The 19895-nt window shown below is 38.5% G+C and overlaps 2 protein-coding genes across 12 annotated transcripts in view; one reads left to right on the forward strand and one right to left on the reverse strand.

The window, feature by feature from the left end:
* Positions 1-2521: 2521 nt before the first annotated feature.
* On the reverse strand, positions 2522-16056 carry LOC135096118 (phosphatidylinositol transfer protein beta isoform-like). 10 transcript variants are annotated; one of them, XM_063997390.1, is made up of 10 exons: positions 15888-16019; positions 13352-13470; positions 12413-12576; positions 11869-11968; positions 10693-10770; positions 8842-8919; positions 8355-8522; positions 5721-5842; positions 4944-5034; positions 2522-4071 (listed from the first exon to the last, which is right to left on the reverse strand). In XM_063997390.1, exons 2-10 carry the CDS (start codon positions 13418-13420, stop codon positions 4030-4032), a joined length of 912 nt encoding a protein of 303 aa, XP_063853460.1. In that variant the 5' UTR covers positions 13421-13470; positions 15888-16019; the 3' UTR covers positions 2522-4029. The 10 variants fall into 10 exon arrangements, with proteins under 10 accessions (XP_063853460.1, XP_063853524.1, XP_063853529.1 ...); XM_063997454.1 differs by lacking the exon at positions 8842-8919 and having other exon boundaries at positions 13352-13382; positions 15888-16056; XM_063997459.1 differs by lacking the exon at positions 10693-10770 and having other exon boundaries at positions 13352-13382; positions 15888-16048.
* Positions 16057-18992: 2936 nt separating this feature from the next.
* Positions 18993-19895, forward strand: part of LOC135096156 (phosphatidylinositol transfer protein alpha isoform-like) — an 8319-nt gene continuing 7416 nt past the window's right edge. Inside the window, exon 1 of one of the 2 annotated variants that reach the window (XM_063997483.1) lies at positions 18993-19162. In XM_063997483.1, coding sequence (XP_063853553.1) covers positions 19146-19162 — 17 coding nt within the window. In that variant the 5' untranslated portion in view covers positions 18993-19145. Of the gene's footprint in view, positions 19163-19312; positions 19346-19895 lie in introns of those variants that run through there. The other variant, XM_063997473.1, reaches the window with a different exon arrangement.

Consider the following 19895-nt stretch of genomic DNA (forward strand, 5'->3'; position numbering starts at 1 on the left):
GTTCTGTTACATGGGAGCAATAGTGATGGGAGAATGAAACTGAAACGGTGTGTGTGTGTGTGTGTGTGTGTGTTTAAGAAATTTCTGTACTTTTATGGTTTCTTTATTACTTTCACTTGTGGTAATGTGTTTTTTATTTTCTTTTTCCTACTTCGTTATGGTAGAGAGTTGCGACTGGTAAGACACGTTAAATACATCATGGAGGATAATCCGTAGTGTTACAGATAATGTGTGTTTGTGTGTGCTAGATTTTCTTGTGTTTAACGGTCAGCAGGAACAGGAAGAGACGTGCATGTGGTGTCCAATATTTCATAAAGAAGATGGAAAGTTTCGTAATCTGTGCACCGGAAAACATCGAATTTTGGTCAGGAAGGGACATCGAGAACCACTGTGCAAAGTTTTTGTCATTTATCAGGGAAAGACTCCAACACGACATTTCCCCTCTGTTTCTTAACCTGGGATTAAAAAATATATACTAGAGTAAACTGGGAACGTGCTCCTGTAAAGTGCAGTGTATTTGTGAGGACATGAGCTGGCTAACCGTCTATTACTGACAACAGCTAGACTCGCCTTAAGAATAGTTCTAAAAGAAAACATGCATCCAGTCCTTTGCCATTTTTCTCCGATCGGTTTTCCTACAGATAGCATATTTCCCATTTTGTTATTTCTTTTAATATTGAATCAAACAAATCATTAAATAGCATTCCCACTTAACTTTATGGTTCCTGATGGCAAAATGTTAATATAATTAATTAACTCGTATTGGAGAAAACGTTAGAGCTGATTTCAAGGAATGATGGATCACCTGTGTTTAAGTACAGGTGTGTTCTGGGCAGAAAATGTTATGGAATGTTGATATTATACATCATAATCTGATAGGCTTAGGCTTTTTATATATCGCTCTTATTATTTCTTTAGGTGTATGGAATAAAAAAATTGCAAGTAAAATCTGCCGGGTTCTCCCTTCTTGGTTGCCTCTTGAATCACCGAGTAATTTCACACTTTTTCAACACTGGGGCGGAAGTTTAGCTCACAGACCTGACACATCTCTAAGGAAGCCATACTGAAGCTGCTTGGCACTCTGAATCGACATACAACAGATGACCCTCAGGTGCTATTAAGGGCTTATGGTTCGGTGCTGTACTAAGAAGTGCAAGGATCTTCATCAACTGAACTTTAAAGTCATAGGCGTGCGGTATGCGCTCTGCACTCTTTCTTAGTGATGGATATTGTGAAGTTAAACTGTGTCTGTGGACACCACCGTCACCACGTGACTCAGCTAAAGGAGTGACGGAGCTTAAGTACTCTTCATGGTATTCCCTGATCGAGCACGGGTGTCTTCCTTGCCTTAGACATCGCTCCTTGCAGCAGGAGTCGCATCGCAAGGACAACAGTTCAGTACCAGAAATGCGTAATTTAAATTTGCGATGTGAAAGGCGACTGAAATAGGCAGAGGGAATGGAGAGGAACCACACTCGTTTATATTTTTATCCCCACAATGAAATATAGGTAATGGTATCTACTTCAGTTTCTTACAGGACTAATAGACGTGTAAAATAACAATGAAAAAAAAAAGTAAAACATGATTAAATAAAGAAATGACAAAAAAAGGCATTTAGTTAATATAATTAAGAAGAGTTTGACAACTCAGCGAAAAAAAAAAAAAAATTGTATATCACAAGGCAATGATAGTGGTGGTGAATTGTGTTCTTTAAAGTATTTGTAAAATGAAAATAATAGTAATACTAATAACAACACTTTTTCATTAATGTTTATGACTATCTTTTTATGGTCTGGCTTTATTAGGATGAACAAAATAAAGACTTGTTGAACTTCATGAATGAAGGGGACAATGTAGCTCTTTGGAATCAGTTACTCTAAGGTAACTCTTGGGATCTCTCATAAGAACCATTAGTCCTAACTGAAACCCCAACACGGCCACTTGCATCACTTTTGGGGACCTAACATACAGACCATTACAGTTGTAGTGGCAGGCCCATCAAAGCTGACTAAAACTCAGAGGAGTTGAGATGATCACTGGCCTTATTGGTATGCCTCTGCTAAATACCTCGTCAGGGTTTAATCCTGGCTAGATTGTTGTTCCTTCAGACTGATTTAAGTCTTTCCATAATACTCCAAATGGGAGCATGGAAGTCACTATTTTAACTTAATATATGGACAATTTCAATTCATGACTTTTATCTATACCTCTAACACCTTGTCAGCATCCAGCTTTCTTTCAAGGATGGTGACCATTATAAGGAAATATTTCCACTCATTGTATAGTCAAAGCCTCACTTATCTCTCATTCCGTGCTTACCCATTCTATAAGTTGTCTCATATTTCCAGCTTCAGTTTTGCTCATGAGCAGATCACTGAGTAACACAGCAAAGTGATCTCATTTAACATCTGCCACCTGGTATCTGGTATTATGAGTGGATGCAGTACAGCTTGTTGCTTCACTGTATGCTGCAAGAAACTTCACAAAATGCCTCAGTTAACATATATGGATATTAAACACTTTGTAAACTCAATGAATGTATTTTTTTGCCACACCAATTGTAAATGTAATAAGGAATGATTCAGAATTAGGAAATTTCATAAAAAAGTAGTTGTACTTAAAGATAAAAGATTTAATTATAATTTCCTATCAAGTAATGATAAAAATAATAAAAATAAAAATAAAAATGAATAAATAAATAAAAAATAAAAATAAAATAAAGCAATTTACTATCACCCACAAGAACTATTCTGTAAATTCCAAAACATAACAGGTCATGACACTGCAGCGCCACAACAACCTTTAGTCAGGCTCATTACCAAATGATGGTAACTTGCCAGACTGCAAACATTAAATTACCTTAAATGCAAATAGTCCACATTTCTCCTCATCCATCTCATTACATTACAATGCATCTCTCAAAGCTTTCACAGTCACATGCATCAGCTAAATTAATTTATGTAGAGTATTTGTGGCTTTCTAAAGTTGATTTCAAATGTGAAACAGCATTATTTTATGTCACATCAAGTTTTGTAATGAATGATGTAAAACTGGACAGACTTTTCTTGGAAAAATCATTGTATTAAAGATAATTAATATTAAATCATAATCATATAACCTAAAGGTGCTGAATGCACTTAATGCACAGAGTACAACCTGACCTGCTGAAAGGCTGACACAAGCCAAGATGGAAAGTGGCCCTCTCTCTTTCTCTCTCTCTCTCTCTCACACACACACACACACACACACACACACACACACACAACCATCCTTTCACAAATTTCTAAAAACTCCTCTCCAAGAATTCAGTTTTTGGAAAATATATCTAAGCTGTGCTGCTGCTACAGAAAATGACTGAGCATTAGTGAAAAATACCTGAATGTTCATGAAAAAAAAAGAGTGTGATGCTGAGAAAATGTGATGTTACCAATGATCTAATGACAAAGTTATCTTATATCCTGGAATCCACTGACCTCCCCTGACCCATCACAAGAATCATGAGGAGGCAGCAGGTAAGGCCACCAAGCCAGTACAATTCTCATCTACTCACAGCTTTCAGATAAACTACACACACACACACACACACACACACACACACAATTCTTAGCCGCACCCACTCTAGCCAGTGAGCCCACAGCACCAACCTCCTCCCTGCATCACAACCATAGCAGCCCTGCATAATTCACATGCCTGGACTCACTTGACACATCAAATAGGTTGTGCAGATTTAGTGCATTTAGAAATGATCATCTACATTCATGCTGCTGCAGTCACACTAATGGAAGTCTTTCTTGAGGCACAAATGGTCACTTACCAATGTGAATAAATCAGTTAATAGATTCATTAAAACAATTACATTTCCTTGGAGGTCTAAACATAACTAAAGTTCTTAATACAAAACAGTAATTGTGGTGGTGCATATTACAAAGGATTTTCTTGGAAAGTATTAAATTTGTATTCTTGAAACAGAGCTTAGCCAATTATGAGGGAATAAGAGAAAAAATCAACAAATAAAAAGGACTGGAAGCTTATTCACCCTTTGTACCTCGAACAGTACCCACTTTCCGTTGCTGAAAACATGAGAACAAAATTAACGCATGAGTAAAGTGGTAATTTTGAAATGTCTACCAACAATATACATGGAAAAAGTGATACAAGAAATGGGATGAATTATGTAGAAAGAAAGAATAAAGTTTGTCAAGACTGTAAATTGGACTTGGAGGAGCTGATATATGAATACATCCTAGTGGGGCAGGAAGTTGGCTGACTGATTTAGGATGCTGTATCACATAAGAGAAATGAGCAAGGAACAGAAAGGGCTATGTAAAAGAAGAATGAGAAGGATGTGGGGAGTAAAAACTACAAAGAGGTATATAAGGGTAGGAAGAATAAGGAAGGAATATAATAATATGTAAAAGAAGAATAAGAAGGAAGTGAGGGCCTGCAAGAAGATGTATAGCTACAGGCTTTCTTCCAATGGTTGTCTCAATAAAGGGAGGATTTCTATATAACACAAACCATAAAAATTGTTGATCAAATTTAACCTACTTAAATGTAAAGAAATAACACTCTGTCTATCAGATATTCCCTTTCAAGAGGTGTGGCTGAGGCAAGGTGTTTAAACATTCACGAGCATTCCTTCAAATTTTATCCTCTAATTGTTTCATTGATAAATATGTTCTCAATGAGCTTCTAACTCCATATATCCATGAGAGAGAGAGAGAGAGAGAGAGAGAGAGAGAGAGAGAGAGAGAGAGAGAGAGAGAGAGAGAGAGAGAGAGAGAGAGAGAGAGAGAGAGAGAGAGAGAGAGAGAGAGAGAGAGAGAGAGAGAGAGAGAGAGAGAGAGAGAGAGAGAGAGAGAGAGAGAGAGAGAGAGAGAGAGAGAGAGAGAGAGAGAGAGAGAGAGAGAGAGAGCCACTAAGAGGCAGTAACACCACACACCTCATCAAGCTCATCCTTGGTAGTATCCTCTAGCTGCCTGATGTCGTTCATATCCATCCCGTGCCACTGGTCCATCCAACAAAACACTTGCCTGAGAGAGAAAGTTTAACATAATTCCTAAGTGTCTTGTTGCACTGCTATTCATCAACATAACCATCAAAGCATAGCCAAATTGAAGATTAGAAAAGATATAGGTAATCAAGAGATTGATGGAGAAATGTTAATATTAACATATCTATATATTAGGCTTGCATTCTCACATGAGGTGGTTCACACAAAGTATCACATGCTCATATGTACATCATTCACACTCTTGGCCCTATTGGCTGCTGATGGAAAGAAACAGTCTCTTGGACAACCCTGCTACATCCCAGAAGTTTAGGCAAAGCATAGATGGCCACATACTTCCACAACAGTAAAGGTAAAAAATCAATGCTATTTAAATATATAAAACACTGGGTGCATTTTCCTCAGATCAAAGATATATAATCAAATAACTTCCTCGAGCCTATGTGCAATCGTCATCAATAGCTGAGTAACCTGCCACACCACAGTCTTTAGTGTCTTTACTCAACTGTAAGTCCTCTGATCTGCTAAAAATCTGTCAGAAATCTAGTCAGTATATTAGTCATTCCTTCTACTACCTGTCTGTCCATCTGTCAGTCTATCATCTCTCAGTCCACACAGCTTCACTTGCTTCACTCCTGCATCCTCCTACTACCTATCTGCTTGCCTGCCTGTCTGTTTCATTTGCATCACTCTGAACTCCTCCCTCACCTGTGGAAGTTGGTGAAAAGTCTGCGTTCGGCATCCATGATGAACTTTTCTATTCTGGTCTGGAGGCCGAACCACTTAAACTCACAGGTCACCAGCTTGTAGCAGGTCATCACTGGGTCACACTACATGCAAGAGGGAAAAAAATATAATGACTGGCATAGTATTAATGGTGTGATTTCATGGTTATCACTTTTTATATGATGACATGGGTAACTTGGAATCCTGGAATGCTGTGAGCTTTGTTACAGAAAGCACTGCATCAGATCAGCTTTCTAGGCATCCATTCTTTCATTGCCTGTCAGTAAATGAGAACCTTATGCAATACCTTGTGGATGTATCTAGGAATCTGCATAATGTCATGACCATGTGTCCTAAATGGCTAGACCTACCATAACATGAGAGAGAGAGAGAGAGAGAGAGAGAGAGAGAGAGAGAGAGAGAGAGAGAGAGAGAGAGAGAGAGAGAGAGAGAGAGAGAGAGAGAGAGAGAGAGAGAGAGAGAGAGAGAGAGAGAGAGAGAGAGAGAGAGAGAGAGAGAGAGAAATTATATATATTCAGAATCCTTTCCCTATCTTAGCTGATGCTTTGCAATTCAGGACTTCTGGTCTTCACAGACTCTAACACTTTAAAGCATCACTCTTTCTCATCACATTTTCCTTTCATACATTCCTCTTTAAAACTGATCAGTCTCTACTTGGCTGATTATGAACATTAAGAATCCTTTCCTTGCCTTACTTGGTGCTTTGCCATTTGGGATTTCTGGTCTTAACCTCTAATTCTTTAATCCTTATATCCTGTGATAAAATGAGTGGATGGTTTAAAGATACATAAAAAATGGGTAGCAAATGTTAAAAAGAGTTTCCTTGAGTACTTTAGTGTTCAGTCCAATTATTTTAAGGAACACTGGGACAATTATATATCAATGGAAAGCTTATAAGTTGCTCTTTGCTATGGCATAATTGTAAGAGAACAAATGTAACATATATGCATAAAAAAATAAAACATGAAAAATTTGAGGGTGATATAAATTTACAAGGGTATTCTTTTATATCCTCAAAATTTTTGCAAAAAAAAGTCAACAAAGCTTATGAATTTGATACTGTATGGTGTGAAAATGTACGCAGATTATTCCCTGAGCTTCTTATGATAGCTTGGGAAACATTCTGGGCAAAATCCCTTGTAGTGCATATAGCATGTTCTCATGTTTAGCATGAGGAGCAGCACAATCCTTGCCTATAGGTAATCTTTTCATGTCATGATCAACATCTGGTAGTTATATTCTATTAGATGCTTGTCAGGCATATACTGTCTCAAATGAGGGGTTTTACCCCAGAACCCTATGATGGTCTCATCAATAGAAATTTTGCATTCTGGGATATAATTACTCTTGAACATTTTCTGAAAGTGGTCTATTAGAAGGTGGATTTTGTATAACTGATAAGCAGGATCTTCTCTTGGAGGCATTTTTTTTGTTATCATTGAAATTAATAAACTTTAGAAGCAGCTCAAAGCTTTCCCTACTGAGGTGAGCACTGAACCAGGGAGTTGACTGACTGGGGTTAGAACAGTCCCAGTATGACTTGAGAGTTGGTTTCCTAATTAGCCCCCATATTCATTATCACTGGTAAAAATGCCATAAACTCTCCTGGTTCTGTTTTACCTTGTTTGATTCATAAATGTACCAAAGACCTTGGCTTTTTTACATAGGTACTCAGCATTTTCATGAATCCACTGTTATGCATATCTATTTGTTTTCATAACCAACTTGTCTATTATATCACTGGTAAAATACATTCTAAAATACTCAGTGGGCATGGCATCAATGTTGGGTGGATGTTTGAGTCCACTGGCTCCTGTAAAAGGAACAGGATAAGGTCCAACATCACTTTGCAGTGACACCCACCCTCCAGTTTGCAGACGATGCACCAACTGACTGACTAGTCTCATTGTCACTACTATCACTTTCACTGCTTGCTGTGAGAGTAGCAGAATCATCATCACTTATGACTTCATTGACAGCTAAGTCATCTAGGATTACTTCTTCCTCACTGGTGTCGGCATAGCCATAACCTTCAATTTCTTCAAGGTCAGAAACAACCAGCGTCACCACACCTTCCCCATCTGACTCCATCATGCCAGCACCATGCACTCTTATCTAAGCCAATAACAAGACAAAAATAGCAAGTCTCAGTATTGTAATGCATCATAAAATGTTCCTGAAGTAATTATTTACCAATGGAAATACATGTGTATCTTCTGTCTTGCCTAGAAATTGATAAAAATGATAAAATACAGCACATTCATATTGGTGTACTCATCATGCTCATGCCTGGCACCCTCACATCACAAACATACCCTTGTAAAAGTTGACATGTGATTGGCCAAGCATCCATCATCTTGAAAATAACGGACCAATGACAGGCCTTGATGTGTGAAGGTAGCCTCAAACATAAACAAACTGTATGGCATAAAATAAGCGCAGAGTTTGAAAAGTGCCACGATTGTGCCTGACAGGGTCTAACGTAAATGCCATGATCATGCCTGATGGGGTATAAGGGTTAAAACACTGTTCTTTCTGATCACATTTTCCTATCACACATTCCAGTCTCTACTTAGATGAACTGAGATGCCTTACCTTTTTCCACCACTGAGGGCCTTGCAGAGGACCTCGGCCAGTCTTCTCTGATTTGAATTTCGTTGGGTCCTCATCAGCCTTGTAATCTGCCGGCTTGACAGGGTCATTGGCAATGTCAATGGTCACAACTTCTCTCATATTGAGCTTTTCTCCCGTGAGTCTATGAGCCTGAGGTGCAGAGAAAGTTTATGCGTTATGAAAGCTTAAGTCCTTCAGTCCCTCATCTTATAAAGCAAATATCACATCAATGTCATAGCAATTACTATCACACTTAAAAATATAGATTCTCCAATAACTTAACATGATCACACTTATCAATTTTAAGATACTGGATAGGTAAGGCTAGTCAGATGTTAGTCAGACAAAGTTTAAGCATGATGAGGGCAACCGTTAGTTTACTCTTATCCTTATTCAATGTCAGTGACCTAATAATTATACTTGATGGAGAGTGTTGTAAGCAGAGGGCAGGAAAGCATAGCAGACTCACATTCTCCTGTGTTCCCATGTCAGCCAAATGTAGGGTTTCAATCATCACAGTAAAGTTTCTCTTCATGTATGATGGATTCTGTCATGCATATGAAAGCAACTTAATCAAGTAGGTCAAGCACTAATAGTAAATAATTATGACAAGCATTCTAATTAATGGTCTACAGGTACACCAACACATACAACTCAGGATGCAAACTCCAACCTGGCATAGAGAGAATACAGAGGCTACACCTGTAAAGAGAAGAAAGTGTAAGTTGGTGCACCACAAGGAAGCAGGCAGAAGACTGGGTTAGTATGTGAAAGAGGGAGATACAAGGTATGGTTTGACCATTTTGAATTGAGCGTTTAAGTGTTTTCTTTCCAGGCATTTCCCCGGCCTGTGGCACTGCTGAAACTTGTACTGGGCAATTAACAGATTACAGCCTATGTGTCAATGATAGCCTTGCTCCCCATACACCACCTCTCTCTCTCTCTCTTTGCATATACAATCTGCATTTCATGCAAATTTATTTCTATCAGAGATCTATACTTGCCTATGAATCATTAAAATCTGAGAAAAATCTGCCAGTCAGTCACTCAAGCAGCCTCCCCCCTATCTCTCTCCATTGTAAATTTTGTTTAAATGTGATAGGCTTCCTTTTAGATATGATATTTCCCTTAAACTAAGATGTTACATTTTTATTCTTTAGTTACGACTTTTTTCCACACCACTGAGGTAAAAGTCAAAGCACAAAGGTGGTTTTCGCTGTTCGGGCAACAGCTCTTTAGGGGGTCAAGTAATGATCCTCTATTAGCCTTTTCTTCCAAAAAATACTTATTTACTGAGTAAGTAAGCTCTTTTCTTGGCTGTGGTGATGAGAGCGAGCGGGAGTAGTAGTTTCCATCCTTGCTGGTGGCATGAGAGGAAGTGACTGTGGATTAACATGGTCACTCTGACTGTATGACCTCACTTAGTCACCCATGGAAAATGACAATGCCTGGGAAAAATGTTGCCAAGTATTGTGGTGTTTGAAAAAAAAAAAAAAAAAAAAAAAAAAAAAAAAAAAAAGCAAGGCAAGTATCAGGAGAAAAAAAAAAAAAAAAAAAAAAAAACATTACACCAACTTGCCTTTTTAGACCATCACAGTGTAAATATACTACAACACCATTTGATTTTGAGGTAGGAAGTACCTAACATGAGGTGTGTCTTGGGTATAAGTGTGGCAGTGCTGCAGGCTGGGGAATCCCTGGAAAGGACAATGCCTAAATGCTCAATTCAAAATGGTCAGACCATAGGCATTTGGTGAACAGCAGTACAGAATGTTGAGGTGTGTAAAATGATATAATAATGTTGTTAGCGGATGCATGTGCTCAACAGTGTAATGCCCTCTTATGGAGCATCCTTGAAATGTTGGGAAATTGATCCAGCCGTGGAAGGGAACAAGTAATGTGTGTGCAATGATGTACTAATCTTGTCATTGGATAGGGATGCATGTGAAAATGCTCAACAGAGTGTAATATCTGTCTTATGGAGTACTCTGGGAAAAGGATGCTGAGCTACCCATATGAGGGAGCAACAGTAAACAGTAACACATGACAAGTTCCCAATCAGTCCAAGATGATAACCAAGTCCCTGGTGAATTCTGGTTAGGTTTGACTATTCTACTGGTCCAATAGGTAAGGATTCAGTACTACAATGTTATACTATTACATCTACTGTAGGAGGATAAATATTCACTGTGCAGAGAATGAGTACAATGGTGTTAGGTATAGACAAGGCATCAGGCATCAGGCATCAGGCAAGACAGTGAGGGCAGCATGGTGTGAAGCAAGGGTGACCTGCCACACCTCACCTGCCAGCCTCACTCACATTCTCAGACTCGCCGTTGTCCAGGACGTGCAGTGACTCTATCGTTATGTAAAAATTTTCCTTCATGTACCCAGGGTTCTGAAAGGCAACTGATTGTAAAAATGTTATAACACGTCACATACACATAGTGAAAGAAGACAAAGGTGCATTCCACCCATGAGGGAAGGTTTGAGGAGAGACTACTCTAGCAGAGGTGTGGCTACACTGAGTCTCAGGAGATACTAAAAAATTACTGATTCATTTAGTATATTTCAAGACACTTTGCCCTTTTCCTTTAAGGATTGGCATCTTAATGGGTCTTTTTTTTTCTAGGGTTTTGTATCCCTATGGCAGAATCTCTCTTGTATTGAAAAATCTTTACAGCTGAGATACACAAGTAATTAATGAGAAGCAAAGCAACTCCTATAGTTAATACTGTCAGTCATAAATCAACATAAATCAATAGTAGTAGTAAACCAGAGGCTAATAACTGGAAGATAATCCCCTGTTCTTGTTGGCTGTCTGGATTATTGCCCCCCCCCCTCTCTCTCTCTCACACACACACACTTCAAATCACCCTTACAAGCATAACCTGTTGTTTTAACCCACAAGTCCTTAATGAGAAAGTAAAACTGATCCTCACAGACCAATATCTGCACCGGGCTTACATTTCCAGTGACAAGTTACAGCCGAGGCATGGTGCCCATACTCACACACACAAATTTCCCTTCACAAGTCTTGACCTCTATGCCCTTACGGAAGTAGAGTTAATTGTCACAGACCATTACTTGCACAAATAATATAAAAAGAATGAGCAATCCAATCAAACACATCAGAACATGCTTCCTAGTCACGGCTAGCACTGACCATCTTTTGTTCTCGGTGCTTATTGTAATCCAATAATCTAATTACCATTTGTGACCATTCATAAGGCTCTGGATTTTAAAAAATGTATCACAATCTTGGAGAGATATCTGACACATTTAGTTTTGAATGATACATATTTTTTGTTCATCTTATCTATCCTTTCCAATCAATGAGAAAATTATAAATTATCTTAAATCAATCACCCATGCTTTCTTTCCTATTCTTTTTTTCTCTATCCTCTCCCACATAAAAATTGTTGTGCTTCAATTACTACGAAATGGTTCTGAAAAAAAATAAATAAAATATTATGACATGCACAGACCCACTCACCGAAATGATGGTTCGGCAGTAAGGATATGCATTCCAGGCCTCCTCATGCATCTCCAGGGAGCCCTCGGGAGCCAGCAGGCGGATGAAAGCTGGCACTTTACTGGTGGAGAAATATGAGGGTCAGCAATAGTGAACATAACATGGATGGGCATCATTCACAGTATCCATCAGCTACACTAAGTCTGGGAACCTAAATTTGGCTCTGGGTTGTGACAAGTGTATTATGACACCTTTGCAATACTGAATAAGCAAACATTTTTTTCTCTTTCTTTGACCTATTTGGGAGGAACTGGTTGAGTAGACTTTTCCTCCTACTTTTTTGTGCTCTAGCCCTCCCCTTCACTAAAAAAAAATGAAATGAATAAATAAACATATAAGTAAGAAATGTTATGTTTCACCTACTAACAAATAGTTTTGTAGAAAGCACATACATCATCAGATCACATTTTTCTTACAAGCAATTAAGTCCAAAAAACTACACAACTATTCTTATACATGTAAGCAACACTAACCTACATCCACCAGCAAATAAGTCTAGGGTTACCTTTTAAGGTGATAAATTTTATAGGTGTATTGTCCCTTGTTGTACTCATCACCGAGCAGAGGGTAGTTTTCAAAGGGTTCATTTTTAAGGACCTCAATGCCTTCTCCTCCACCCGTCTCATTCTTGCTTGCCTCTGCCACACTGTACAGCTGTGCCACCTGGTACTGTAAACACAATGTAACATTAACCTTTTGATTGCTACAGCTGAAGCTGAATGAAATATGTATTGTGATGCAAGTCTAGTGTATGATTCTGAAAGACCCCACTGACAGCAAAAGGAATAATTATGTAGATACTGTTACCCATAGTAGTTGTATTTTTGCATATTGTGATTCTGAAAGATGCCACTGACAGCAAAAGGAGTAATCATGTACTTGAAATTTTCTCTTGCCCATAGTTATATTTTTTCATATTAAAACTGTCTAGATTTAGTCAAATGCCAAGTGTCATAGTATCAGTAGCAGTTAAGGTTAGCAGGTGCTTCTTGCACAGTTAGATGACATGGCAACAACCAATCCTGATTATTTGCACAGATAACGTACCAACAACCAATCCTGATTATTATTATTATGTGCAAAGCTTAAGTATCAGGTTGATTCACGTATCTTGACTCTGCTTGCTTGCCTGTATATTATTGCTTATAGTCAAAAATGTACATGTTGGTTTTGCATCTGCATCTTTTTTCCTACTAATGTAAGAAAAATAACTCAATTTTGTGACTTTGTAAAGTGGCATTGTGATTCTAACATCTAGTTATTACAACAGACCAAACCACCTCACTGGCAGAGAGTTGAGATAGAGGTGATGAAGGACAGGAGCAAGGATGAGAGGGAACTGAGAATCACTGTGCCACCACAATCAAACTGCAAAATGTTGAAGAAATACTCAGTACTATTACTACTACTATCACTAGTTGTAAATACAACTCAGGGAACCTACCTCTTCCACAGTGAGGGGCAGGATGACTCTACTGAAATATAGAGGAGGACACCCATAAAGCTCTGACATGGAGAAGTGTGGAGAGGCTCACTGCACCACAGGAACAGGAGGTAAGTTGGCTAATTAATGCAAAAATTGTATCATTATGCAATGGTAGACAAGAATAAAAAGAGTAATAATTCTTGGCAAGATACAAAAATGCTTCAACATTAAAACTATATAAATACTATTGCACTGGGATATCAATATAAAAATCTACAAGTTAATAACAATGATTAAAAAGGTAAGCATTACAAGGATACTGAATACTACTGTTACTTACTTCATAAAAAAAACAAAGATAACATTGGAAATAAAATACAATAGGGATTATCTAAAAAAAAATAAAAAAAAATAAAAAAAATAAATAAATAAGAATAAATAAATAAAAATAAAGAAAATAGCCACAGTAAGCCAGTAATGCAATGCAAAATTGGCAAGTATTTTGATGATGAAGTGTTACTCAGCACCTGACAGGTTTACCATACCATGGGTCTAGAGGAAGGAATGGAATATGACAAGGGGATACAACTGTGTTTTCAGTGTGCATGCATCTATTCTCTGATCAGCATTAAGGATATTTAATGAGTGGTGCTTTTCTAGCACCATTTCGTCACTAAGTCCCTATCCTCACGCTGCCTCCACATGCCAACACTAGCTGACCTGGGTAGCTCTAGATTATGGTCTGACTTTCAATATTTTCCAAAATCCTACTTTCACTTTCCTTTACAGCTTTCCTAGTGTACACCAAACTTGGGGACCTGTTGGGAATCTTTCATGATTTTGGAGTGAGGGAACCAAACACTTCCTCCTCCAAATATCAGGTGCTACATTCACCCTAATATGCTTTGTATCATATGAAAACTGTAATAGTACCACTTTTTAAGTAAAGATCTCACAAGTTTCCTTTCTAAAGTACACTAAGCTTGAGGATCCAGGGGGAAAGCATGTATATATATATATATATATATATATATATATATATATATATATATATATATATATATATATATATATATATATATATATATATATATATATATATATACGTACATGGACTGTGATTTCAAAAGTTCGTGCTGGAAAACTATAGCAGTTAGGCCACTAAAATTTTCTTGGGATGTGGTGGTAACACTGGCCTACCTAAGTCACCACCACTCCCTCCCCCCCACCCAAGCAGCCAGCCTAGCCTACTGAGAGTAACTCACTCTGTGTTTGCCTGCCATAGAGGAATCATGCACATGCTGGATTATGGGTGTCTGTTGGATGAAAGTGGTAGTGATTTCAGTGATAGTGACTGGAGTGATATTGAAGACAATGATGGAAACAAAAGATTATGTTCAGGGGAGCAGTGGGGAGAGCAATAAGGGCTTCCAAAACTGTTCTTTGTGCATTATTCAACAGTAACACTGGTGAAAATAATGTGGATTACCCTGCGTCCACAGTTGGATCTTCAGTCCCATCCACCTTAAGGCTAGTGAAGCCATATTTGTGTGTGGGGGGTGGGGCTTAACCAGAGAATAGTCAAGGTGGGTACAAATTTTTTTTTCTACATTGTTTTTATTACTTTTCCAATAGATTTAGCTAATAAAAAAACATTCAAAGATAGGCTAGCATTTTTGGTAGGTAGGGGAGTCATGGGGCCGGCAGCCAAGGGATTAAGGATTTAGAGTGTAGGGAAATATTTTCTCCTCCAAACACTGTGATTGGCTACACACATGTGCCGTGTATAGTATGACAACTAGAATAATACTGCTTTTTAAGTGTAGATCTCACTAAGTTTCATAGATAAGTAAAAAAAAAACAAATAGGAGGTCCCAAAATATTTTCAAGTCAGGCATCCATACAAGAACATAAATAAGTGAGATTACAAAAGGCCAGTTGATATACACATGTTGACTAAAACACATATATAATGAATTATCTATCCTAACTCTTCATTACAAGTAGATACCCGTTCCATCCATCAACTTTACCTTTAATATACATTACATAACCAACCCATGGGACTCAGCATGGGAAGGAACTGGGTGGGAGGAATACCTCTTATCATCATCCTTCCAACACACGCCGGCCACCAATCTGTCACCCTACATAGATACAGCTCATTGAACATGTACAGCACCACTGGACACCTATGCTAATTGTGTGTGGGTACGTAATGTCTAGCCGCACGCCTACTTGTAATGGGGTGGGAGGAATACCTTTTATTATCATCCTTCCAAACACACGCCTGCCACCATTCTGTTACCATACAAAGCTACAGCACATTAAACCTGTACAGCACCCCTGGACACCTATGCTAATTGTGTGAGGGTGTATAATGACTAGCCACACGCCTACTAGTAATGGGATGGTCAGATCTTAGCGGCTGAGTCATCGCTAGCCCACTACCACCACCACCACCTGACTCGATTCCCAGCCACAGAAACGGCCACCCACTCACAACTACACCAGCGCACACTCACACCTCTCCCACCTCCTTCACTATACTTACAACTCCTTGACGAACATGATGAGGTGCGGGAAGGGCTCACGTGCGTGTGTGTGTGTGTGTGTGCGGGCAGGAGCAAGGCAAGAACACTCTTTAGGTCAGAAGGGACGGCCAGCTGACTGCCATCCGTCACCCGCGTGTGTGTGAAGTGAACCGCCCCACTCCTTAACTCAAACCATTCTACGGCACCTATTTGTTTTCGGCCCTATTTTCCTTCCCTATGTGACTCCAGACTACCATAATGATATTTTGGAGTGTGTTTTGTCATGTGGGTGTGGATGTCTAATAAATGAATGTGTGTGTAGTTTAAATGCTTTATAATTAGTGTGATATCTCAAAAAAGAAAAAAAAAAAAAAGACTTTTCGGCCCTATATTCCTTCCCTAAATGACTCGAGACTACCCTAGCGATTTTTTGGGGATCAGTTCTTTCACGTGATTGTGGTTATCTAGTAAACTGATGTGTGTTTAGTTTAATATGCTCAGTAATTAATGTTGATTACTTTCCTTAGCTTCTAATACTCAGACATTCAATCGTCCTTTCACCCTATCCATGGCAGCTTGTTTTTTTTTTCCGGCCCTATATTCTTTCCCTATGTAATTCTAGACTACCCTAGTGATATTCCGGAGTCTGTTTTATATAAATGCATGTGTGTGTTTAGTTTAATATGCTTTGTGATCTGTGTGGGTTACGTTCCCTGGTTCTCATAAGTCTAAGAATTTTTCAGATTATATAATACTATAGTCAGGTTCTCATAGGTTTTTTTTTTTCTTTATCCTATTGATAATGTAAGCTCCTTGTTATAGTATCGTTTAAGTCAAGAAAAGGCATTGAAAACCCCAATAACTCCATTAGAACCTGTTGAAAGAAGTCGAGATCAAATTGTTGTAAGAAACGCTTGAGAATAGTTCCTTCTGATTTAATATAGTTACCGCTTCATAAGGGAGATCAAAGACTGTGAGAAGATAATACTATCTGATTTATCATGCTGCAACACTATACACACTCGAAATGCCAATGGAAAAACACCAGCCACGGGTTAATCATAAAAGAAGCTTGGGTTGCTCTTCCTTGGCAACTGAAACCACGCCCCTCTCTTCTTCCCTCCTTGTTTGAATATGCGAGTCTCATAATCACATCTTTGGCAACTAATATCCTGTCCATCTCTTTCTGCTTCCTTTGTGGATATGCAAGTCTCATCGTCATCATCATCATCATCATCATCATCATCATTACCATCGTCATCATCATCATCATCATCATCCTAGGCATCTAATATCGTATCCCTCTCTTCCTTCCTTGTGGATATGCAAGTCTCATCATCATTATCCTTGGGTAGTATTAATAATATCCCTCTTTTCCTCCCTTTGTGGATATGCAAGTCTCCTCCTCCTCCTCCTCCTCATAATCATCATGCTATGAGTCTCTTGCAAGTCAAAGCTTACCTCAACCTTCTCTATAAAGGCCACAGAGGTATTTATTCGGATTCTCATGGATCTTTTTTCCCCATAAGAACTATTTTCAAAGACCAAAGAAATATTTAGCGCAGTTCTCAAAGATCATGAGAACATATTTGAAAACCCCATTAACTTCAACTAGAGCTGTTACGAATATAAAAGCGAGATATGACACCTGTAGCAAATTATTCCACCATTCCTACTTGTTGTCAGCCACCTCTGAGAAAAAGCGGGAATGGAAAAAGGAAAACAGACAGAAAACAAATGCATGAGATCAACACACTTCACAATCCAGGCCAGCAAAACTTCTTATCTCATCTATCAAGTTATCTGCCTGCCTTGTCTATTTTCACCACCCTTACGTTGTCATTGCTGCTCTAAGGCTTTACTGTTTGTTAAACGCACGTGTTCTGTCCGTGTAATATATATATATATATATATATATATATATATATATATATATATATATATATATATATATATATATATATATATATATATATATATATATATATATATATATATATATATATATATATATATATATATATATATATATATATATATATATATATATATATATTTTTTTTTTTCTCTCTCTCTCTCTCTCTCTCTCTCTCTCTCTCTCTCTCTCTCTCTCTGGCTAAAACATGTTTTCCAACAGTGCACACTTTCAATGAGAGTAAATAAATCAACATGTATATATAAACAGATAAATGAAAATAATAATGACTTTCACTAATCAAGCCGAAACCGTCATATGCACTTTCACTGTCAGACAAATTTTTTTTTTTCTCATAATCACTTACAACTTTTATTGTCACTTAAATATTCCGTTGTTTAGAGAAGGCACAATTACTATACCTTTCTTTCTAAGTATCTATGGAAACTTTTATCCATTTATTTATACATTCTATTTCTTATTTTTACAGTGCTGTGAAAGTTAAGAAAGGACAGCAAAGCAGGAAAGAGAAAGAAGTAAGCAGAAGACAGGGGCGGTGAGAAGGGATATGTCAGGTAGAAAATGCCGTTTCAAACACTACACTTTCGACCAACAGTTCCACTAAGCAGTAATAGAGTATCATTCCCGCGGATAACCATCCAGCACGAGTGAAGCTTGTCTTTCACCCAACACGCCCACACGCCCACACACCACCAAAGACTCAGTGAGTAAGGAGCGAGGCAATCCGTCTCTCTCTCTCTCTCTCTCTCTCTCTCTCTCTCTCTCTCTCTCTCTCTCTCTCTCTCTCTCTCTCTCTCTCTCTCTCTTTGAATTTTCGTAGAGTGCTATTCAATGTATCACTTACTTTTTGCTTACACACACACACACACACACACACACACACACACACACACACACACACACACACACACACACACACACACACACACACACACACACACACACATGCACGATTAATGGAGTGCATTAGCAGAGGAAGTGGAGTGTGTAAATAATGTACACAAATTTAAAGATAAACATTATAATTTGGTTTCAAAAGACGGATATTACGAGTTTCACTCATTCCTGTTAAAAATATAAATGCATAAACAAACAAACACACACACACACACACACACACACACACACACACATACACACACACACACACACGCTGGTATGTGGTCCGGCCAGCAGCAGCAGCAGCAGCAGCAGCAATGGTGGTGACGCAACAGGTTATACCGCCCGCGTCAAGGTGTCGTCGGGGCGATAAGATAAGATACAGAGGTTAAGGATTCAGGCCTGACGCTGAGAGCAGTCTTAAGAAGAACACACAGCCGCTACCACCACTGCCGCCGCTGCAATGCTCACCAAAGAATAGTAAGTAGATCAACATTCAGCTCATCCATACCTACTCCCTCATACCGACCACGCAAACACAGCACATTCTTTCAACTTCCGCTACCGTTGTCCTATCGATGATAAAAGACCTTTTCCTGGCATGCCAGAACAATATCTCTCTTTTGCCAACACTGCCGCCTCTACAATGCTCACCAAAGAATAGGAATAGCATTTATATACCTATTCCATTTTTTTTTTGCTACTGTACTAGACTCAACATACACTCACACACACACATCTCATCAACACTTATAACCACCATCTCTTTCTCCATCTCCTGCTGTTAACATTTTACAATTTTACAGTTTCCTAAACCATCCTCACACTTTCTACCTCTCCTTTTATTATTTCCATTTTTCATGTACCCTATCTTCCATCTTCTCCTATCCACTCCCTTCCCAATTCTTTGTAATCCAACCATGTATAAACTTGTATAAACTGTTCAGTGAGCATCTCCCACCACCCCATCATTCCTTCCATGAAAATACAGCACATCCTTTTCACTCCCGCTACAGTTGTCTCATTGAGGCTGAAACCTTTCCTCTTGATATACCGGGACATCCTCCTATCATTCCATCACAGTCACGGACATACTAAACAGCGACCAAAGAAAGTAATGTAGGTTAATAGGGAATGAGGACGCAAGCAGTGAGGAGAGAAGAAAAATGAACTTGGAACTGTGTATGGGTCTTACTTTTCTTTCAGGTGCATC

Source organism: Scylla paramamosain, chromosome 3, assembly GCF_035594125.1.
Source record: "Scylla paramamosain isolate STU-SP2022 chromosome 3, ASM3559412v1, whole genome shotgun sequence".
In the NCBI taxonomy this organism is placed as follows: domain Eukaryota; kingdom Metazoa; phylum Arthropoda; class Malacostraca; order Decapoda; family Portunidae; genus Scylla; species Scylla paramamosain.

Coding starts and splice junctions, on each gene's coding strand:
- LOC135096118 (XM_063997382.1), bottom strand. CDS start 13,420: ATGTCAGAGCTTTATGGGTGTCCTCCTCTATATTTCAGTAGAGTCATC. Junction 8,920..10,692: donor ACAACGGCGAGTCTGAGAAT/GTGAGTGAGGCT, acceptor TATGCATGACAG/AATCCATCATACATGAAGAG. Junction 8,523..8,841: donor ACATGGGAACACAGGAGAAT/GTGAGTCTGCTA, acceptor TCTGCACCTCAG/GCTCATAGACTCACGGGAGA.